This window comes from Falco biarmicus, chromosome 3 (assembly GCF_023638135.1).
Source record: "Falco biarmicus isolate bFalBia1 chromosome 3, bFalBia1.pri, whole genome shotgun sequence".
Taxonomy (NCBI): domain Eukaryota; kingdom Metazoa; phylum Chordata; class Aves; order Falconiformes; family Falconidae; genus Falco; species Falco biarmicus.
In genome coordinates this window covers 45,204,445-45,228,504 of record NC_079290.1, presented here as the reverse complement: position 1 = coordinate 45,228,504, position 24,060 = coordinate 45,204,445, and the positions used below count along the sequence as shown (strand labels likewise).

Genomic DNA, 24,060 nt, shown 5'->3' with positions numbered 1-24,060 from the left:
CATTCTGAGAAAAAGGTTTCCTAAAGAGATAATGATCATGCACAAATGGATGCCCCAGTTTCATAAGGTCATGTCCCAGAGTGTTACTGCCCTTTCAGTTTCTCATTAGAGACACTGCAATAATGCCCTTTCCAGGTCATTCATATGCAAATTAAATTTTCAACATTTTTGCTTGCTTTTTATGTCATCTGTAAGAGCACTACATTCACTTGTTAATCTTAGTTATATTTTCATTCCTAGAGCAATAGGCTTCTCTTATTGTAGCTTGAATTATGGCAAGATAAACTTTCTTTCATGGGTAGATGAGCCATGGACCACCTTGACTGTTTCATCCTATTCCACCCTCTGTTGAGAGTTCCTGTATTTCCTGAAAGCATCCTTAGTTTCCCCTCCAGTTGCTGTCAACAATTATCCATCCATTGAATTAATTCACTCTGAGATCCAAAAGCTGGCATCTTTTTATCTCAATAATAAGCATATTTTTTTTTTTCCTTCTGGTACCACTATAAATTTTGACTTTCCCATATTTATCAATATTTTCCTTTATCCAAACACTTACTGACAGAATTCTATAATGGAATATGTTTTACCTGTATAGGACCAGAGTTACATTGTCCTACCATCACTGACTTTTCTTTGCTAATGATGGTGTCCCTGGCGCACCTAAACATCATGGAAAATCAGTCGGTGTCCCGTGGGCCCTCAGGTGGACAGTCCATTCACCTTCTGCTATGCTGTTTTCCTTGACTGCCATGAAGTGTGCTTCCTTCCTCCACAGATCTCTGCTGATGCTTGTAAATGCCTGTGTCGTGTTGTGAGCCTTTCACGAATGCCAGCTATTACCTTGCATGAATTGTTTGTCCACTCTGAGTTTCTCAGAATCTTGGACTCTGTGGACTCCCATGCTGACAGGTTTATATTTTCATGTCGTAATGTCATTTGCAGAGATATTGTGGACTTTTTTTCATGTCCACAGCATCAAAGCAATATCTAACCTCCTCAAACTTCAGGCAAGTCTTTCATTGCTTTAGAAATGCTAATTGCTTTGCTGTAAAGTTGATTCTGGGTATTTCAGTAGGTACTTCCTTGAATGATATTTCCCAGAATCTGTGGTCTTATCACAAATCAAATTTGATTCAAAAAATTGAAAAACTTTTTAAACTTTCTATCCATCACAAAAATAGTATTATTTTTACCACCTTCTTTGTAATGTCTATTTAAAAACATATATCTGACATGTTCCACTTTACCTTGAGAGTAGCGCTCAAATTTCTGTAATGATCCTTCATAATTAGACTCCTCTGCCTAAGTTAATGGGAAAATATTTTTAACAATCAAGGTGCTTCAGAACTTCTGTGTCAGAAATTAAGCTACCTTTCCAGTGGCACTTCTAGCTTAATGGATATAGACTGAAGTACTAGGCAAACAACTCCAACTACCTTCTGTAGTCTGAAAGAATTTTGCTGCTGTCAAGGCATCTAACTTCTCTGGTTTTCTGTGTCGGATACTTGCTTGCTGTTTATGCTCGGGAAAATTAGTTGCTCAATAATTGTGATGAGTGAAGAATTTGCTACATTCAGTGGTGGATTTCACACTGAGCAGGCTTTCATAACCTGTTTCACAACTCAACCAGTTCAAACAGTAGAACTTATTCAACAGAGTAGACTACCAGATTGTACAATACTGTGTGCCTAAGATTTGTTTTAAACTCAAAATTGAAACAATACAGTCCCTGGAGCAGAGAATTGGTGTGTGTGGGGTGTGTGTGGGTGTGTGTGGGTGTGTGTGAGGGGAAAGAAGGATGTTTGCTGACAGTTTGGTCTTAAAATTTTGGGGAGGATGGCACCAATAAGCAGTGAACTGACTTTCCCAGACAGACCCTTAATAGAAGTGGGGAAGCAAGACATTAGTGTAACCTCTGCATTATAAGGGTGTAGTCAGCAGCCCTTATCTTGATTTTTTTATGCAAAGATGTACTGTACATGCACACTACTGCATATATACAATAAAAGTGTGTCATTGTCAAAAGAAAAGGGAAAAAAATTAGTCCCAGGTCAAGCATCTTTGAAGTGTTCAGCAGTACTATTAACTTGTCACTAATGCTTGCAGACAAATGTTGGCTTTGGTTGCAATCCCCAAATGTTTTCCAAATTGCTGAATTTCCAGCAGAACTTGTTTAATTCCTACCAGAAATAACGTAGCACTACTGGAAAGCTGTCCAGTGAACAGTATAAATGAACACTCCTAAGCTCTGGTACCTTCCTGTGCCAGTTATAGATTTCAATAATGGAGAGGGTTTAATTAAGTTGATGGACATAAGTGGGATTAATATGCATTGGGGCATGTGTGAAATACTGTAGCAGTTAGTAGGGAATGCAGCTTTTCTGATGACTTCTGTTCACCCAGCACATTCCCAATAACGAGGAAATCCTTCATTCTTGGAACAACAGTTCAATGCAGGGAGTTAGTGATAATAGATTTTCCTCTGGTCTGAACCAATTATTTTCCTTTGTTTATTGCTGTCATTTATGCTCATAATATGGGGTTTGGGGCAAAACGTGTCATAAATAAACCTTACCTTCCTGCACATTAGTCTGTAATAAATTCTGTGGCATATTTCAAAGATGATAAAAGCTTCAGCTTTAAGCGGAAACTGCAGCCTGAAGCCCCGAGTAACCAGAGATTGGTCAGTGGTAATTGTGGAACATGAGTAAGTAAATTATAGGGCAGGAGCAATCTGACACCTTCAGATGCACACAAACCCACACATATAAAACCCCACAGAATCATGGGATAATTAAGATTGGAAGGGATCTCTGAAAGTCATCTGATCCCATTCACGGCTTAAGGCAGGGCAAACTTTGACGTTAGATCCAGGTTTGATTTTAGATCAGGTCACTCAAGGTCTTTTCCAGCTGAGAGGTGAACATCTCTGCAGATGGGGTTTCCACAGCCTCTCCAGGAAATGCATTCCTGTGTTAGACTGCCTGCTGGGAAACTTTCTCCAAGTATGTGATTTGGCTTTCCTCCACAACTGCAACTTTTGGTGATCACCTTGTCTTTTCTTCCTGAGAAAAGTCTGGCTGTCATCTCCATAGGTGCTCATTAATTTGTTGCAGGGAACAGTGAGATCTCCCCTTAACCTCCTCTTCTGTGGGCTGAACAGACCCTGTTCTCTGAGCATCCCCCCATAGGTTATGTGCTCTAGTCCCCAGCCATCTTGGCAACTTCTGATGGACTCATTCCAGTACGTCAGCCTCTCCTGCAGTAGGAAGCCCAGAAATGGACACAGTACTCCAGATGCGGTCTCACAGGCGCTGAGGGAAAGGATCACCCCCCTCACCCACTGGTTACGGCACTTGTTAGTACAGCCTAGGACACAGTTGGCCAGTCTTGTCATATGAATACACTGTTGACCCATGGCCACCAAGACACTCAGGTCTTCTTCTGCAAAGCTGCTTTCTAGTTGTTCAGTGCCTGACTGTCCTGCTGCATGGGGTTGTTCTGTCTAACTCAAAACACTTTGCATTTGTTGATGTGGTTCCCAGTAACTCATCGCTCCAGCCTGTCAGCATCCCTCTGAATAGGGACTCTGCCTAAACTTCTAGCATATCAGCTGTACTCCACAGCCTGCTACCATCAACAAAGCTTCTGAGGATTAGTTGCTCCCTACCATCACCCGGGTCGTTTATAAACACATTGAGCTGAACTGGCTCCGGTATCCACTCCAGAGAAAAAACATTACTAAATGACCATGAGGCAGGCTTTGTACCTTTGATCTCAACACCTGAATCCCAGCAATCTGATCGATTTTTCACCCACACTGTATACTACTTCTCCAAACAAAATCTCTGCAGTTTGCTAGACGGACAATATGGGCCACCATGCCTAAGGCCTGGCTGAACTCGAAGTAAATGACAGCCACTGATTTGCAAATGCCCTGGTACTCAAGCAGAGAGCAGTAATAAAATGTGTGCAGTTTAACAAGGAGGATAGACTGTTGCACGCCTTCAGGTGGAAAGAGTTCTTGATGGGAAGCTTTCAAATGAGAAGGTACAGACTAACTGCCCTGTATCCACCTAGCAAATTTAATGACCTCCAGGGATATGACACAGCATACTCTAAGCCTCTGGGTGGAAAAAGCCTAGTTCATTTAAGACTTCATGTAGCAGTACTTAATGTGTGACTTTAATACAATCAGAGAAGAAAGAGGAAGAGGAAAATCTGTATGGCTTTTTAATCTGAGGTGGGTGAGAAATGGGCTCATGCCTTCCTGCTACCTGTAGTTTTAGCAAATTTAGAGACATCTTCCTTTTTTTCTGCTCTTGGCCTTAGAAAAATTAATCAGAACAAATTCTTAAGAGCAGAACAGGAGAACAGAGGAATCATTAGCTTGCAGACTGATGCTTTGCTGCCTGAAAACAGAATGAAGAGTAACCTTTTGGGGTAGGCAGCGCAAGCACTACTTGGGCAGTAAACTTAACTGGTAACCCTCAGCTTCTACTTGTTCAGGGATGGTAGTGGGAGCAGGTGATAATATAAAAGAGGTCAAAAGAATAAAACATTATCCTGGGATTATCTCCACAGTCTGATATCCGTGCTTGGCTGATAATAATGAAAAGGCTGGGAAGCTGCAGTGGTGTGTGTCCTGCTTTCCTTACACCTCCACAGACAGCAGAAATAATTTTCCTATTGCTATCTTTTAAAGTTGTTTTGAGGTTAGAGTTAAGGTTGCAGTAAATCAAGGTAGTGAGGAATAAGAAGTGTGAACTAAAGGGAAGTTGTGTTGTGGAAATGAAAGAGCTGTTGCAAGGAGTATAAGCTTGTATTTTGTGTAGCAAAGTGTACAAAGTTTACGCAGCATTTAATGTTGCCAGACTGATAAAAGCCCTGAGTGATTATGTGATGAGCAGAACTGGCTGTTGCTTGGCATTGCTTTAGGTGGTGAACATGGCACAAACCCCCCCACATTAAAATGGCAAAGTCATGCAGTTAGAAAATGAGAAATCCTAGTATCAAAGCACAGCTTCAGGGGTCCCTGACTCCACCTGTGCTTCACAGTATTTCTAGAAGCAAAACCACTGCAGGGAGAGCTCTGCCTCCCACCCGTGGGTCAGGGCTGCAGTAGCTTTGTTGGGAGAACACAGCAAATGAACTCTAAGGATTTTGACTGACCATAGCTTTTAAGGCAAGAGGGTATAGCTATGACTAGTCCAGATTATGAAACGTCTCAACCTCCAGAACTCCTTGAATGAGTTCTGGCATACACACGTGCAAAGCTGCAAATTCTCACTGTGACAGTAAAACCATGTGAACTAGGAAAACCTTATGTGAAATGCTGGGTACATGCCCCAAAGGCTTTGAGCTTTAAATCTCCATCCTCCAGTAATCATAGAAATATTTTGAAGTGCAGAAAACACACACACACACACACACACGTACACACACAAACTCCCCCACTGAAAGAGAAAAAAACAACTGAAAAAATATCTTCACCATGGGGACACATTTGTTGATGATGACACAGACCATAGAAACTGTTTTAAAAAGGGTTTGTGTGAGAGCTAGGGGAAGGGAGACCTTCCATTTTAACATGGGGTTCCAATCTCAAATAAATTAGGGTAAATCCTAAAGTTCTTAGTGAAATAAGATGGGAAACTAACTTCTGTTTAGCAGATAGCCTTGAGAAATGAGTGCTAGTAACCTAAGATACCTTCCAGCAGCTGCATAGAGAAATCAACACAAAGGGTTTTCTGAACTTCTTGCTAGATGCAGAGAAATTTACTGTCAAATAGTTTGTTTCAGTCAGTCAACAAATGCTAATAAAAACATTGCTTGATCATTTTTTTCTGACCCATGCTAGGTTATAACCTCATCATAATAACAGCCTATAATATTTACATGCTGCTCTACATATGAATGCACATGCAAAATCTTTAAGGTGATTGCATACTTTGTTCAAGCCAAGCTGCAACAGACTCCTGGTCAGCACTAAATAGGTTGCCTAACTCCATAAATAACAAAATCTCCTTTTCTCCATCATCAGCTTTCAATCAGAACACAAGTAGTGTAATACGACTGTGTGATTTCTGTGTACACTTTGGTGCTTCATATGCAAGATGGAAAGCTTTTCCTGCAAAGTCAGTAGGACGCCTGAGAAGAAAGGCAAGTGCCACAAGACCTTTTTTAATTGCTTTTTTCTGCCTGACTTTAGCTAACACTGTGGGTATTTGTCCTCACCATGACAATTTGGCCCTCATTGCCCCTTCGCTCAGGCATAGGACTATTTTGGCAGAGAGCAGATACATAGATACAGCAAGTGGCAATGTGAAGAAAATATAGAATAAATGTTCTACATACATGATGTAGATTCTCAGCATAAAAACGCATATTAAAAGAGGTAGCCTTTTTGCAGGGTCTTTTGTTTAAAATCCCAGCACTGGACAAGAAATAAGGTGCTGTACTTTGTCCTTTTCAGAACTGTTTTTTTGTATGCACTCGACTCTCTCCTTTCAACAGCCTTTTAAATCCTAGTGGATTTGCTTCAGTACCATCTTCTCTGCCGTAACTCCTTAATTCCCTGTGATTTCAACCACAGTGTCCCACAAATCTATTGCCCTTTGGGGTAGACACCTCTCTATGGAAATAGAAATAGATAGGGAGAGAGAGGTCTGAATCAGGTCAGCTAAGGAAAATAGCAGATTTTGGCTACAGTGGTTAATAGCACTGATTAATTTTGTTTAGGGCTTACCTTTTAAAAATTATTTTCAAAAAACTCTATGTTATTCTTTTTCAAAAATTTTATATTAAAAATAGAATATTTTTTGAGTCAAGTTTTCCATGCCAAACTTTTTAACCCCAGTGCTCCTGGCTGGATTTTTTACTAGGTGCAAAAGACTTAGGGTGGTCTTTCCTTAAAGCTTTCTCAATGCCATCTTTCACTTTCACTGTTGGACACACTCATTCTGCTGGTGGCCGTTTTGCTTCAGAAGGTCCTGTGTTAAAATCTGGCCGCAAAACCCCCACTTCTTTATCACACCCCCAAAACTGAGAGCAGCTCACACCCACACAACCCACCAACGAGACACAAACAGCATTGCTTTAACTCGTAGTGTCAGGGAAAGGATTGGAGGGACATCACTTCTCTCAAAAACCTGGTGTTTGCACAGAGACTTTTTTTCCAGGGATTCTTAGTGAACAACCAAAGCTCGTAGGTCACAGCCAGCCAAGGGCCGGGTGTCCCAGGGAGAGTGAAGCATCACAGCCAGCCTGTGGTCACACACTTCAGCCAGCAGCCCCTGCATTCATCCAGCAAGCCTCCAGGCCAGGCTTGTGCTCTGCCCAGCACATTTTACCGTTTCTAATTAAGCCCTAAACTACTTACAGCTTTGATGATCTCCCTGCTGCTTTTTCCTTCCCCCACAACTAATTTCAGACATTCATGTTCAGTGAGATACAGGAATAGAAGCAGCTCAGCTTACAGTCACCCTCACTTAAGAAAGCTGGATATAAATGTTTTTCTGAGCTACAATTTACACCGAAAATCAGGACACTAGAGACAATTTAGCCTGGTTTGCTAGAGCTGGCTGCAAAGATCATAGCAAGTCCCTAAACTAACTCTGAAAAATAGCCTCCAGCTAATTCATGTCCCTTCCCATGCTGCTGCCTGTTCCTGTGACCCCATCTACCCCTCCTTAGTTTAGTGTGTGACTTTCATTCTTCCTGCTCCACCAGAAGCTCCCTGAGCTGGCCTCACCTAATCTGACCTAACCTAGAGCAAACTGTGCCGCCCTGGTTGCACACACCTGCATTGACTGCTTCCAAATCAGTGTGTCAGTGTTCTTTGTATTATTATTTTTAATCACCTTTTGATTTCCTCTCTTCTCTGTGTATCTCCTCAACCAAACCCCTGAATGAACCTATGGTTTCTTAGTCAATATAATTTATCCATCTTTTTTTCTGGAGGAAGCATCAGTCTCTACCTTAAGCTTGTGACACACTTTCGAATCAACAGGGGGCACATGCCAAGCGAAAAAGCAGCACTGGGGTATGATGTCAATTCAACAGAGTCACTGCTTCTGGGAAATTTTCTGTTCCTAAATTATTCTGAGCTGGTTCGGCAAAGGGTTTCTTGTAGAAAGGTAGTGAAGAAATCCCCCTTTTGCCCCAAGGTTACAAGTTATTTTGTTAGACCAGATGATATGACAGCATGATTCTATCAGGACAAATCAAAGTTTACTGAGCAAATCTGTGTTCTATAAGCTGATTTATTGGTGCCATCTGCCAACACCCGTGAACAGATGCTCTGTAGGACCTCACTGATATGCAATAATGATGGGGAGAAACCCACAGCAAATGCCTGGATTTTAAAAGTTATTGAGTGTAGCGGGAGAGATAACAAACATAATGAAAAATGTCTAGGGGAATGCATCCCAATGTTCATGTTTCAGTCTCACTTCCCTGACAGCAGTACTTCAGAGTGTACGCATCTACATATGTGGGTATGCAGTGTAAAAATAAACCAAGCACTTATATTTCCCCATGATTTTGCTCCAATCTTTTCTACTGTATGCTTCAAAGAAAAGAGTGTTTTGGTGGGAGCAGTTACAGTCAGAGCTTACCCAGAATTGATGAGTTCTTCCCAATTGCAAGAATTCTTTTTACGGTGGCATTTGAGCAGGTCAGGACTGCCATATCGCTAGCACTAATGTCTTTTTTTTAATGGTTTTCCCTGACTCTGCAGCTATTTGTAAGCCCCATGTACTCTGAGGGCATGCCAAGGTAGAAGCAAACGAGTTTGCAATTATTGCCACCGGCAACATTAATTTTGCATTCCCGTCTCTTCAAAAACACAGGGGAGCAAAAAGAGATAACACAAAGAAGAGCAACTTGCCCAAATGGAGATTTGAAACGTGCCTGGGCTCAGAGCAGGCACCGCAGCAGGTGAGGGGGAGCAGCCCTGGCTCCCGCAGCCCCAGGGATGGCTTGGAGAGGTGCGGGAGCAGCCTGGTCCTGGGCTCCTCATGGCCCCCAGCCCTGCTACTGCCTCCCACTGCCTCCTGCCTTTTGGGATTTCCCAAACTAAACATTCATCTCTTAGGAGCTGCATTAAAATTAGAAGCTGAAGCTGTAGTGATGGGGTGGGAGGCACTTTACCTTCTCTCCTAGCATACACTATACAACAACCTGCTCTGTCCACAGCAAGGGCATTATGTGGCATTCATCTGAAGACGCTCAGGAACGTGTTTTTGATAGCCACAACCTATCCAATATCTGACAAAGTCATAAAATTGAGGGACAACAACTTTCAACCACTGCCACTCTTTCAGAGGCTGAACTTGGATCCAGAGCTGAAGAGCAGAGAGCCTCCTTCCATTGTTGTGCCGATCCATTAAAATAAAACACACTCGCAGAAACTCTCCGTGGAGAAACTATCAGTGTACTATTAATAAAATCTTCCTGAACTATTAATATGATCTGTGGGAGCTTTAATCCACCACAGAGACTGATTATGTAAGTCATGAAGATGCTGCTTTTGTCCTTAGTTTAGATGACCTTTCAGTTTAAACAGTATTGTTTACGATTGAATTCTTCCTGAATCTAAAGGAAATTATTTTTTTAAAAATGGATTATATTTTGATTTGCAGTAAACTGGCAAGTATCATTGAGATTAAAGTGTATTTAGATGGCAAGATGTGTGTTTGCTTTTCTGATTGCAAAGGGTAGAAGTTATGAAAATATTTTTTAAATGTTTGTGTCACAAAATTCAGATGTCCCACAACCTAAAAATATGCTATAATTTGGTTTTTGAGCTTAGGTCATCAGTCTATGAAGTCAATTCATGCAGTTTAAAAAGATTGACCTTGACCACCAAGTTGGATTCATTCCTAATTTTGGAATTCCAGAGATTGTTTTGCTTTTCTGCCACACTTCAATGTGAGAAGATGCTGGAAGTTCATCTTGATTTTTAGCTTTCAGGCAGTTCAGAACAACACAGTAAGTGTTTTCTGATGCATACTCATGCCAAAAGAAATAGATGTTGTGAAGGCAAGAATAGGCAGAAATAATGAAAAACTGTCTCTCGTTCACCTCGTAGCTATCGCTCCCGACCTATTTAGTGGAACATTATGTACCGAGGGTTTTCAGTCCCAGACTCATTTCAGTTCAGAAATTTCCCTGCACAGGAGGTCTGAGCAGAAAAGGGAAACAATGATCTCCGTAACATTTCGCTCTAATCTGCGATCTGGGAGACACTTCTCCAATCCGAAACAAAAGATATATTGAGGCTTGTATGGATTTTGGGGTGTCTGTGGCAGCTCCATTTGTGGCATTCAAGTGTTCATTTCTTTCTTTTCTTTGGGGACGATGCAGAGGGGAATAACTGAAACCAGTGAGGAATGTATATAGTCAAAAAAAAGACAAATCAGGCAAAAGAAAAGTCCCGTCTATGGCACCAGTTTCATTCAATTAAAAGAAACAACTAAAAACCTGCGTCTGGACAATTTTCTCTCTCTAGGTTTGCCTACACTGCTTTGGGAAGGTGCCACTGCAGCATGGTTAGATATACTCCTTACTTTAGTTCACTTCAGGTCCCAGTGAAGGAGACCTGGTCTGACTCTGGAGTGAGATAGCTGCCCAAGAAGGTATCTGGAGTACTTTCACTGTTTCTTCCCTGCTATTGCTGAGTAGCAAGTTAACTAGATTAGCACTGGGTTGGATGCATTTATTTATGCTGCAATTTCATCTCAGAGCAACGTGCTGATATGTCAAGCCTGGCTTTCAGATAAAATGACGGTAGTGCCCACAAATAATTAGACCAATTCCTGCATGCTATATTTTATTTATGTCAATGGAGTAAATACAAACATATCCGCAGGTTTGGGTATTTTTAACAAAGAATCAGGTTAAGCAAAGGCTCCATGATTCCAGGGTCCTTTTCACAGTAGGCTCCAAAAAATGTACCTCATTATAAAATACACCTTCCCAAGGAATCACAAGACATGAGAAATCAAAAGAGAATTCCTAAAAGCAAAAGCTTTCCAGCAGAAAATCAATTTCAGCTACTTTCACCTTGCCCCAGGGAAAGCAGCAGAGACACTAAGTGGGGTGTGGGAAATGTCTCATACATCTTCCTGGAACTGCACAAGGCAGACCTCCAGACGGGAGCTTTCTTTTCCAAGACAGCTCTGCTCTAATTAGGGACTTCTGCAAAATTGGTATGTTGCGTTTCCAAACAGTGTCTGGATGAATCCCATATCAAATTTCTTTGGTTAAAAAAAAAAATGTTGTCTTTGTCCTTGTTCTAATTGACAGCCTTACAAATGCAGGTGGACTGAGGGATGAAGGTCAAAATGAGTTTATTGTGCTTAACAGGGCAAGAAACAAAAATTAGCAGAAAGTTACACACAAAAAAATGTTCTGTGGTGGTTGTTTTTTTCCTGGCCATCAGGTTGCCTTTTCAAGGGTCTGTCTGTACATGTTTTCAGGTATGCCTTCAGAATGAAAAGAAAGAAGTTGTCCTTAAATAAAACTGTTATATGATGGGCTTTCCTGTAATGGTTTTAATCTACTGATGTACCAGACAATCTAGTTTATGGATTCAACAGTCTCTGTTGGATGGACATAAAATTCATTTTCTATATAGGAAAGTACATTCTTCTCCTTACTTGACCTTTCCCAGAGCCAGTCTGCCCATTTAAACCTCTGGCCGGTTCCTATAATTCTCAGCATTCAGAACTTTCCGGGTAACGTGGTATCATTAAGGCTGGTCAATAATGTTTTTAAAAAAAACACTTTCCCTCTTGGAAATGAAATCTGACTGACATTTCTCACTGGAGATTGTGATTAATATTATCTGCATTCCAGTGAGAAGGCAAAACAATTTTTCTTTTTCAGGTTGGTATAAATCTCTGTCCTAAAGTTTTTCCCCTGCTTCCCATCTCTCATTTCTTTACTGCCCTTTGCTTCAGACTCAGACTGTATCTCCTATGCTGACCTATGCTACTATGGTACAACCTGGGATAGCTGTGGCAGCTCAGCCCCAAAGAGCAAAGAAGTCCATAATTCCCCCTTAGAGATACAGCTTGTGGGATGGCAGCCAGCCTGACAAATATAGAATTAAAAAAAAATAATAATAAAAAAGCAAATATAAAACATTCCAATATTTTTTAATATATAATTTTTTTAATATTCTGTGAAAAGTTTCAGATCTTCAAATTTTCATTCCCATGCTAGAGGAAAGCAACTGAATATGTGAATTTTGCAAGAGACGGGCATTTTTGGCTTTGGTCTACTCTAAAACTCAATTTTAGGTTACCACAGGGTAAAAAAATCACTTTGGGCTTCACTTCACAGTTCTGTTGGTCAATGTTTTTCTAGGTGGGCTCAGACCCTCTGCAGCTGTTTCTCAGCCCAGCTGAAGGCACTCCACCCTGCAGCACTGCAGTAGTTTATATCAGTCAGAGCTGTGTCCCTAAACTCCAATGAATATTTCAGCAGCAATGGAAATACAGTCATCTTTATCATGAATGAACACCTCAACAGAGCATGTGCCATCCTTAAAAAGCTCAGCTCAGAGTTTATTGGGATTTACAGTGGGATGCCCTGTTATGTTACACTGCTTGGCCTCCCATGGCTTGGCCTGACTACCCACTGTCTTGCACAGAGCATCTGATACTGAGATTTGTAACAATTCCAGGCCAGCTGATGTGTCTGAGGTCTAAGCAGCTTGTAGCACTGTAAAGCAATAGAAAAAGGTATCACTTAATGCCCGTGGCTGCTCACGAACATTACCTGAGTATGGTTTAAGATGATTACCAGGGCAATCCATGACCAGTGCTAAAGAACATAGAGAATCCTGCCAATCCACCCCGGGTGATAGGAGGTTGTGGGACACCTATGTAGTGCTAAATCTGGGGGGAAAAATGACCTTGAAGCAGCACAGAAGCTATACTGAACAGGTGTATAAGGAGATTTTCCATAACATCTCACAAATTCATCCCATACCCTCACCAGCTGTGCTCAACCTCTAATGCTCTGGAGGAAGGTGAGAGAAAGCCCCAGGACAACCTCTGCTAATTGTGGGGGGAACGAACCTGCCTGAGTCCCAAAGCCAAAGCCCTGAAGGAATAGACCTGATTATGCTCTGTCTTTACATGCTGAGCTGTAGGGGTTAGGAGCACACATGGGATGAGGATGGCTTCATCAGTATCTCCCTTCACAGGGGAGAGACAGGCACCTCTCCTCTCGCTGGAAGCGTATTTGCACACAGGAGCAGCGGTTGCCCCACTACTTATGCAATATGAAAAAATCCTGGGCTTTTCCCTGACTGACTGACATTTGTTAAATGAGAGTGTAGGTACAAAATACCCACCACAATATACAATAACCTTTCAAGACACACCAGCATCCTCCTCTTTTATTAAGCATGCCTCACTGGCTGAGCAGAGTAGGATGCTATTGCAAACACCTCCCCGGCGGGACACTACCTGCATGCTAATGCCGAGGGTGTTTGTGCACAGCCTGGCAGCAAGAGCTGGGCTCCGACAGTTTCCATGGTGCCGTCATGGTGCGCTCTCCCTACACCTTCACTTATCAACATTTCCCACCCATCCTCCTCCCCGTAATAGCTGCTTGCTCACCCCGAAAGGTCAGCCTTTGTAATGATGATTTGAGCAGGGGGGAGGCAGGGGGGAGGCAGGGAGGCCGAAGGGTGAAAAGGTGAGCTGTGTGCAGCAATGTGCGTGGGAACCGGGGGCTTGCCTTACACTGCACAATGAGAAATTAGAAAGCTTCCCCTCGAGGGAGCAGTGTTCACCAGCCCCCTCCTCTGCTTCCCATTCTGGCCAAGTCAGATACCCTGGTGGAGTTAAAAAAATGTTCAGGCCAAGTGGCTGGAGAGCCTACTTTAAATCATTAGCAATTGATGCGTTCTAGTGTGTGGAGGGGAGAAGGGACTGTGTCTGCTGACAGGGGAAACAGATACAACAAACGTTTCCAGGCATCTTTCTTTTTCCATTTCCCTCCTGCCCCCTCCCAGCAAGCCCAGTGCTCGTCTGCAGATGGAAAGAGGCAGACCTCTTCCTCTGACTTTCATCCTATTGACTGCTGGACTAAAGCACTGCATCTATTAACTGCCTGCCTTTTCTTCCCTTCTGTAGGACAGCTTTCCTGCCCGTTTCGGAGGAGTCCATTTTGTCAACCAGCCCTGGTACATCCATGCCCTGTACACACTAATCAAACCGTTCCTCAAAGACAAGACAAGGAAAAGGGTAATTAGATGGGGCCAGGGGGGATAGGAAGCCACAGAACCAGAGTAGCTGAGTGGCAGCTGGCTGCTTTCTTCCTTCTTTTTCTCTCTGCATTTTTCATATGGCCTCAGAGAATTGCCTCTGTTATTAAAACTTAGAGTTTGCAATGGTCTGGGTTGAATCAGCAACTCAGCCAGGGACCTGAAAGCTGTTATCACTAACAAAGTGTAGATACGTTTTAATGGGACACTCCTGGGGACAGAGAGGCTCATCTTAGCCATTTGTCCTCTGCAATCTATCAGACAACCCCTGGATCATCCCTCGGGAGGCCCCAGAGCCCACCCTGGGTGCATTTGACCAGACAGGACAAGGGTAATACCAGCCCGAAAGCAAAGAGGGATTAGGGAGACAAATGTTGCCAAAGCAGCGTGACGTGGCAGCGCTGGCTGGTACACCCCTGGGAAATGTCAGTCCTGGGGTTCAGGGCTGGGTTGCCCTCTCAGACACTGAGGACCTACTCTTCACATCTTTCCGTAAGTTCAGTGAGTTCCGCTATGCCCCTTTTCTTCTCACTGCTCTTCGCACAAGCCTCTTACTCTCTTACAGTAGCAGTAATCTGTCTGTCATTAGTCCCGACTTTCATTTTCCTTGATCTGGTACTTAAGAAAAAGTGAAAATGTCATGTGCCAAAAGCAAGCGAATCAGAGTTTTCAGAAGTGTTTTAAAGTGCCAGCCTAACTCTTCAGCTCCCCCCCTCCTGCCCACCTAAGCGAGCCCCAAGCGCTTCAGACATTCCCACCTGAAACTGCAGCATCAACTAATGATGCTCCACACCTCATTAGTGCTGTTATTGTTGTACTTAATGAAGTACGGCACCAATGATGACTTTGAACTTTCTTTTTATTTCTTAAAGATCTTTCTTCACGGTAACAACCTGAACAGCCTTCACCAGCTAATACACCCTGAATGCCTGCCTTCTGAATTTGGGGGGACTCTTCCTCCATACGACATGGGGACGTGGGCACGAACGTTACTCGGTCCTGACTACAGCGATGAAAATGAGTACACTCACACCTCGTACAATGCCATGCATGTGAAGCACGCATCCTCCAACCTGGAGCGGGAGGCTTCGCCCAAACCCATGAAAAGGTTAGTACTGCCTTCGAAATCACCTGCTATTTGGCTCTCTGAACAGGTTTGGCATAAGTCTGACAGAAAGGGCTCATCTGGTTTGGAGAGAGGCTGTAATCTGACAGACATCGACAGTAGGGAGCACTTCACCCTGGACCGCGCTCGTGGCGTGGTGGGAGAAAGGAAGCTCTCTGTGGAACAGTAATTAGTCGTCTGATTACTGCACACGAAAACGAGGGAAAATTAATGAGCCCCTGCACAGAGCGTTGCAGAAAGCGTATCAGAGTGAGATGCTCTTTTGTACAGCATAGCGCAGCCAGCAGCATCACCAGTGTTGGTCCCTATTACTCGCTGCTGCTGCCCCAGCAGTTGACAAGAAGGTTCTCGCCTCCTCGGAAATGCAGCTTTGGTACTACGAACACCACTGCCCTCTAAAGGGAAAATGGGTTAGTCTTCTGCCGCTGCTTCTGCTCCCGCTTCCCCTGTCCAGCCCTGCTAAGGCAGCACATCTGCCCTTTAAGATCTCTGGTTTTAGATCTAGTGGTCGCGCATTCAGCTCTGAATGCTTAAAATCACAACTCTCGAGAGTACCACCCGCAGCAGGTTGCACTGGTTGCGGGGACGGGGGTGAGGAGGGTTGGGTACCTGTAGGGCAGAGCCCACAGCAGCTGCAGCCGGCGATGGCTTTTGGCCACCCTGCAGGAGCGTAACATCTGCACTCGCCTCCCCTCCGCGCCCCACGCTGCAAAACTGCTCTCCGTGCAGATTGCAGCGATGCTTTCACTTGCTGCTGCCACTTGATGAGCGCCGTTGCTCAGAGACATGGCGTCACTCTGTGTGACAGGGAGAGGCCATCATTTTGCTACAGCAAAATCAAAGGTGACAACACAGACAAGCCACAATGCCATGCAATTAATTTTAAAAGTTTTTCATCTTCACAGGAAAAAAGAAATGCATCCCGGATTCACAGCTCCCTCCCAGGTCAGATTGATGCCATGCTGCTGCAGATGCAAAGTGAAGCCTCGTGTTGCAAACACACCTACAGCCGATGTTAAGTGCTGTGAGTCCCACGACTCACAAGGCCACGAGACTGCAGGGCTACAACCCTTCGCAGCGTGGCAGCCACAGCATGAAGAGAGGTGGCCACCCGTGCAGCCAGCAGTTCTCACTACTGACTGCCAGCCAGGACTGGGAGCCAGGATGAGTTTAGGGAGCCTGTCCCAGACAGCTGATGTTAAAACAATTCTTTTTTTTTTTTTTTTTCTTTTAAAATCAGCAGTGGAACACACTGATTTTAGAAAGGTACAAACTAAATATTGCATTACTATTAAAACATACATCAAGAGTGTACAATTTATGTAGCTTACTAGGAAGAAATCTGCAGTTTTCAGAGCTTGGAAGTGTTAAGAGCTGTTCACAGGTGAATCTTTGCTGAGGATCAGGTCCTTGGCTGCAAAGGAGGGGATGGTCTTGTGCCCTCAGGGGAGAACCTCAGCTTGAAAATGAGTTCTGTGCCAGAAAACCCTGCCTCAAGGCAAAGCCTTCTTTTATAATCTGTTCACTAGTACAAAAGTGCATTAATACAAATATGGCGAGTAGATGAATCTAATTTGTCACGTTGCCTCCGGGCAGACTAGCTCTAACTTTTAGTCTAATTTTGTTACTCGGCAGTTAAGTGAACCATCTGATCCTGTACCCCGTGGTCATTACTAGCTGTTAGAGGTGAAAAGTTCACTGCTTCAACACATTTTCTCCTATGAGTATTTGCTTTGATTCTTCTTCCCCTGAAATTATGGTTTGGCCTAACAAGGTAAAAGCCTGTGCTTAGGAAGCATAACTGTGTGCTTTATTAGATGTATTAGACCAGATTGATATCTAAGGCCTATTAAAAGGCCTACAGACTTCTACCAGCATTACCTGTCTTTATATATCCTGCCTCCTTGCCTCTAGGTTCGTACATCTCTAACAGATCGAGAGTCTCAGGTCACAGCTGAGATTCCTAGATGCTCCAAGGAGGTTTGTACTAGGCACAGGTGATCTCTTAGCATTAGCCTTCTTCCTAAATGCCCTCACAACTGCCCTATCATTTTTTCCTTTATTAAAGCGATTTTGCAGTTTCATTAAAAATCTCTTTTCTCCTCGTCCACTCACAGCATACAAATCTCTAAATTCTTGTGTAAACATGGTAATTTTGTGTTACGCTGAAATGCTGGATTTAACAACAACAAAAAAAGAAAAAGAAAAAGTGGGTGACCCTTTCTTTAGCATGTATATTCCTCTGAAAGGGGTAAATATACGAAGACAGCCTTCTTGGGTTTCTGTAATTTAAGGATGAAAAGCCTTGCTGAACAATTAAGAGTTCTCCTTTCTGTCTTCCCAGATATCACTGTAGGTTTACCTGCCCAGTAATTAGCTGCAGGGAAGGGCGGTGATTGTGAGAGCTGGATTTACCCCGGAGGCTGGGGGGACGGTGCACGTCCTGCTGTGTGACAAGGTGCAGGGTTGCAGGTTGCCACTCCTGGTTCTGTGGCCACCTGCTATAAAGCCATACAAGCACTTCCTCACTAGAGCTGCCACTTGACCCGTGCTGTGTTAAAGGTTTCTTAATGTTGGGAGCTCTGTGCTGCTACAATAGCTTAGTCTTACACCGTGGCCACTGAGAAATAACTCTGTGAAATGTAATACCACCATCCTACATCTAGAGAGAAGCTCATCCTGGGCACAACCTACTGCAAACATAGTGTCTAGCAATTGTAGTTGCACAGATGCTGAGAAATCGAGGAATTATAGATCTGGAAGAAAGATGCCAGGAAACCGACTCAGAGAATAACTGACCAAAGTACTTTTGTAGCCATTTAATCTGTGCTGGAAAATGAATGCAGAGGGGGAGAAAGAGGGTGTGCTTTCAAGATGTGCCTGAGACCAAACTGAAGTCATCACCTAAAAATTAAAATGTCTCAAAATACAGACCAGGAGAAAATGGGACACCAAACAGCAGTGGGAGGGAGTGAATCTGGAGCAGGTACGTGCCCATACTTTGGCTTCGGGACTGACAGCAGTGCTTTGCTCCCGCCACCAGGACAGATGCATATAAATTGAAATAAGGCCACCTGAGCGCTGTGAGGAGAGCAGAGAGAGTATTTTTCCAGCAAGAAGCTATAGAAGAAGGTAGTGGCTTGTTCAGCCTTGCTGAGCAAAGGTTGAAATGGATGTGATCATTCTCTACAAATACGGGGGGTGGGGGGGGGTGGGGGGTGGGATAAAAACTGGGGAGTGACAACAGGTATTTGAGAAGAAGGATATCTTAGTAGGTTTGCCAGTCATCAGAGGAGTGAGTCACCGAAACAGCTTATCAATATGATGACCTAACTGATACATGAGTGAAAGGTCAGATATGAGGTGGCTACCAGTAGTCACCAGAGACTAGACTTGCTCCCTCAAAGTCTCATTAGGTTCCAATATCTGCTCAGCTTAACAGCAACGGGACCAGAACATTATGTTCCCCCCAGCCACAGGCAAAGGTGGTTTTTCCCTGTGACTTGAAATTGTACTGTTTTGCTCTCAATAAAGAGTCCTTGTTTATTTTAGAGAATGGAGGCATTGTAGACAGGGAAACTATTGAAAATACTCTTAGAACAAACCTGCTACCGACTCTAGTTAGTAACATAATCTTGAAAATCTTGAGATTTGAGAAGTTTCTATAATATGGAAAATCTTTAATCAAAACCATTGCAGTTGTCATTTTTCCACCAGTGGTCACATGAAGCCCCACCGGGGCAAAATCAAAACAGTGGAAATTGCACTCCCATCTGCAGTATTATCTCACACCCTGGGAAAAATCTCAGGACCCAAGTACTGTATGAACAGATGGGAAAAAAAGCAAAACAGCTGATGACTCCACATAATGAGTCTTAATGGCCAGGGGGGTGGGGTGCAGGGAAAAGGCAACAATAACAAAAATCCATTCAGAATATATCTGTTTGTCAAGATTCAGCTCAGTGAAGGTTGAAATGGGCAATGCAATAAACATTCAAACCAGCACCAATACAGTAATAGCAAAGTCAGTTCAGTCTGAGCTTGGCCACATCAATTTGATAATCCTGGGAGCAGCAATGGCAACAGCCACCTTCCCCTGTCTTGGGCCATCTCTTCTGAACTGCCTGCATTCACACAGGGAGCCTGTCAGGAGCTGTGGGATTTGAGAGCAATGTAAATGTGTGAAAATTCAGAGCACAGGGAAGAAAATCACCTCCCTTTCAGCTGTGGCCAAACCTTCTGTGAGCCCTGATGGTCAGAAAGGGGCCTGAGTTTCTTTAGTCAACAGGGAGCTAACACAAAAGCAAGGCATTTGCCTGAGGCACTCGTGCTAGCTTTTTTTGACGAGCTGTTGTTTTTGGGAGCAGCTGGAGGTTTTATCTGGGTGTGCAGTGTAATGAATAGTTGTGGTGGATGGTTAAACCTAGCAGTGAAAGAGTCAGAGATCACTCTGTCAGTAGGGCATAGTCCTTTGGCCAGCCACAGTGGGAGAGGCTTGACAGTAGCTGTTTGGGTACCTAACCACAGTGAGCAAGCATCCCCAACTGGGACATATTCAGTGACTTGGGAGGGTGTGAAGGAGCTCAGTTTTTTTGAAGAGTTTCCTTTTTCTCCAGTGTCATCCTGCTCTTAGGCTTGGGTCCTGCAGCAGCAAGTAACCTGCAGTAGCATGTTGCCTCCCTGTGACTTGCTTTTCTTTACAAGATCTGTCTTTCTACAGCTGCATCTGGGTCACTTCTTGATGTCTGAACTTGATCTTCAGTACAAGTGACAGAGACTGTTCTCTGCCTTTGCTTGTACCCTGTGCAGTCACTAAGTGCAGCCTGGGAACTAAATGTTCCTTCCCTGCCCTCCCAGGCATCAAAAGAGTGCTCACTTTTAACCTGCTGCCAGTGCAAACAGGTCTGAAAACCTAGTGCAATTTAAAATTGCCCTGCAGAGAAAGGAAATTTTACCAAACAGCTACATATACATTCTGGCCAAACAACCTGGGGTATTTAATCAAATTTATTTAATCAGAGTTTAATTAAGGACAACTTTAATCAAATTTGGGGTTAAAATTTTTTCTTAGGATAGCATGGATTGCAAGAATCACCAAGTCAAGCTTTTTAGAGACTCAGAAAATTCAGAGTTAGGGTAAAACTTTTAAAGTAAAGCTGTGAAAATGTATAATTTTTGCATCAAGACACCATTACCTTTTCCTTCTGTGAAGTAGAAACTTATAGAATCATAGAATCATTTAGGTTGGAAAAGACCTTTAAGATCATCAGGTCCAACCGTAAACCTAACACTGCCAAGCCCACCACTAAACCATGTCCCTAAGTGCCACAGCTACATGTCTTTTAAACACCTCCAGGGTTGGTGACTCAACCACTTCCCTGGGCAGCTGTTCTAAAGCCTAACACCACTTTCAGTGAAGAAATTTTTCCTAATATTCAATCTGAACCTCCTCTGGTGCAACTTGAGGCCATTTCTTCTCATCCTAAAGGATCTGAGCACCTAAAGATGCAATGGCCTGCCTAGTGGTGCATCAAAAGCCCCCATATTAGGCATTTTGAAAATGCAGTGATAAAAATGGTTAGAATGCATTGCCCCTGATTTAACATTGTTAAATAAGAGCATGTGGATTTTTATGTCCTAGGTTAGAGTGAAAGGGTTTTAAAGTACAGATTAGGGTTTGCCATGATTGCCTCCTGATGTGCATGTTTTCAAAAGGACTGATCTTCAAATGAACTTGTTGCTGAAACTAATTGTTGGTTCTCAGAAACGGGATCCTGCTCTCAGAAGGAGCGGTATGACAACTGTTATACACTAGTGCCGACTGGAACAGTTTTAGATCCAAAAGGGGCCATTCACGGGGGTGACTTTTGTAAGGTTTTTATTTATTCAGACGGGTTCCTCCATATGCCCAGCTGGGCTGTGCAAGGCAGACCTTTCTAGTTGTTATCCTTGGTGTGACCTTAATGTTCCTTCACCATATGTTTCTGCTTTTATGGGTCATGTTTTATGCCGGTTCACAGTCAGCACCAATTTACTGCAGAAGCAGTAAAATACCAGCAAATAAAAATCAGAATGAAAATGTGTGAAAACTTCTTACTGCCTGCCCATGGATGGCACCTTGTAGCTGGGGTCTGTTTCCACATGTGCTGGGGGAAAAGGGAAATATTCCTTGTAAGCTTTCAGATAAAACATCTCTACAATAAGCAAGATCTATGGTGCAAGGCTTATATTCACTATTTTGTTATGAAGAATTCCAAATGCTTCTGTGGAAATGCTTCCCCCATACACAGGTTATGAACGAGACACTTCTTTACAGTAAAGTAGATGTGCCAGGTAAATCTATATCATGTAATGTATGCCTTATCTAGTAACATAGATTATTAGCTGTTGAACAGATTTATAGATTTTGACTGGAATTCTGCTAATACATCAGAAAGAAACGGAAAGGAGCCGGTGGATTTGGCATGTTAGCAGGTCCCAGGGAGGCTGCAAAGGAGATAATGCAGAATATCCTCGGGAGCCAGGAGTGAGAGAAGCAGGAGAGATCAGAGTTACAAAGCCATGGCTGAACCAAGGAGAGGAGGGACAGGTAGCTTGGTGCTGGGGGTCCCCTGAGGCAAGGCAGGAAATCGGTTCCCCTCTGAGGGTATCAGCAGCACGGGTTTCATCTGTCCGCAGCACTCCGTTACCAATACACGGGTGCACAAACACAGCCTGGAGGTGGGAATGGCAGAACCAGTGCTGTTCAGCTGCTTAAAATATTGTGTTGTAAATTATGTCTTCAGCTGGCTATAAATTTGCCAAACGTTTAGTAGTTTAGATTACAGACACGACACTTAATAAAACAAATGGTTTTACACTGCTTATGTCTTTTGCTGTCCTGTGAAAAATCCACCTACATCTGGCTGAGTTACAAGCCTTTGAAAAGGCAATTCACACAAGCTGTGTAGACACATATTTAATTTTAGCATTTAATGACCCCAAGGATTGCCTTATGCTTTAGCTTGGCCTCCCAGCATAAATAAACTTGTTCAGCTCAGGCCGATGGTTCAACGCCCACAATGTGCATCTCCTGCCCAGGCCATGGGGTGCAGAGGGCTTCTGTGATTACAACTTCTGCTTGTGGTCACAACAACTTTCCCTGCACTAGGCCAGGCTGTAGCAAGACAAGGTGCCAGGATCTAGAAGACTGACACCCCATGCTCTTGACTCTTCGTCCTCCCCACTGCTGGCAGGAGAATTGGAGACATGAGGATTTAGTGGCGAACTCAGCTGGGATACTGGGAACTTGGGCCACTGGGATGGGAGCCATAAGACAGACTGAAAGATGAGGCTGGCATAAAGGACTGGAATCAGCTGGGCTAGGAGGTACGCTTGGTGGGCAAACCAATGGGGATGGTTAGAGGGAGGGCTGATGGAGACCAGGAACGACCCTTTGGTTATGCCTGGTGGGTGCAGCCCTGGAGAAGCAGATCCTGCTCTCCCTCTCTTGCTGAGTCCCTGAGTCGGTCTGGCAAGATGCTTAAATCAAACTTCACACAGATGGTGAGATTGCACATTGCTTATTTTCAGCCTGCCAAGTTATAGACTCTGGGGTCTAATTTCCAGAAATACTCAGTGCTCACCTGCAACAGAAAGCAAAGGGACATGTGCTTTGAACACACGAGCTACCATGTAATGCGGAGCACTCTGCGAAATCAGACCCTGAGCGCTGGGAAATGGGCACCCCATGTTAGAGGAATACTTGGACCCTAATCTCACTGCACTTCAGCTCTCCACATGCAAAATGGAAATGAAAAACACCCCTCACAGTCATGCTATGGCAGTAAATGAATTAGCATTTGAGGCACACAAGTACTGTGTTGATGAACTCCACAGAAAAGCTCAGGAGGGAATTAACAAAGGCTACCTGCAGAGCAGGCTTGGAATAACATGCAGCAAATGTGTCACAGAGCCATACCTGGAACTGCTAGAAGCAAGCAAAATAAATAGCCACTTACTAGCTTGGCACTGTCTACTCTGAGCACTGAGGGAGGAAAGAGCTCTCTGAGAAATAACAGTGAGTGCTCGGGGCTGGGGTACCAAAACACCCCCACGGCCCTGGCCGAGTGGCTGTTTCTCCCACAACCTACATTTTGGCTTCTTCTGCTGTGACATTGCTTGATTTTCCAGCCTAAATAGTATATCTGCAGGGTTGCTTTCATGCTGCAGTACTGTTCTTGTTAAGGACAGGAAACTTCTGATGTGGGACGGGGGAGTAGGAAGGATTACAACCTTTGCTCTTGGGGCCTCTTCTTACCTGTGAAGGGACAAAATCAGTGCCGAATCGGGTTGAGATAAGAGAATTGGAGTCACTGGAATGGAAGCAAAAAAGGCAGACTGCAAGATGAGGCAGGTGTAAAGGACTGGAGTGTCTGAGCAAAGGGACTGGAAACTGTTTGGCTAGAAAGAGCACTTGGTGGACAAGGAAATGGGGATGAGCAGGTAAAGCATAAACGGTGATGCAAGTGTGTGTGTGTAAAATTCATAAAGTATGAGAAGAAAATTTTCTCCATTAACTGGCCTGAATTTCTTTTGTTTGGATGTCATATCCTGCACGCTTTTTAGCAGCTCTTGCCAAATCTGCTGTAAATTGGTGTTGACT

At 43.6% G+C, this 24,060-nt stretch overlaps 1 protein-coding gene across 2 annotated transcripts in view; it reads left to right on the top strand.

The window, feature by feature from the left end:
* Positions 1 to 24,060, top strand: part of CLVS1 (clavesin 1) — a 105,165-nt gene that overhangs the window by 72,116 nt on the left and 8,989 nt on the right. For both annotated transcript variants that reach the window (XM_056333748.1, XM_056333749.1), the window contains 2 exons: positions 14,160 to 14,270; positions 15,163 to 15,398. In XM_056333748.1, the coding sequence (XP_056189723.1) occupies positions 14,160 to 14,270; positions 15,163 to 15,398 (347 nt within the window). The remainder of the gene's footprint in view (positions 1 to 14,159; positions 14,271 to 15,162; positions 15,399 to 24,060) is intronic.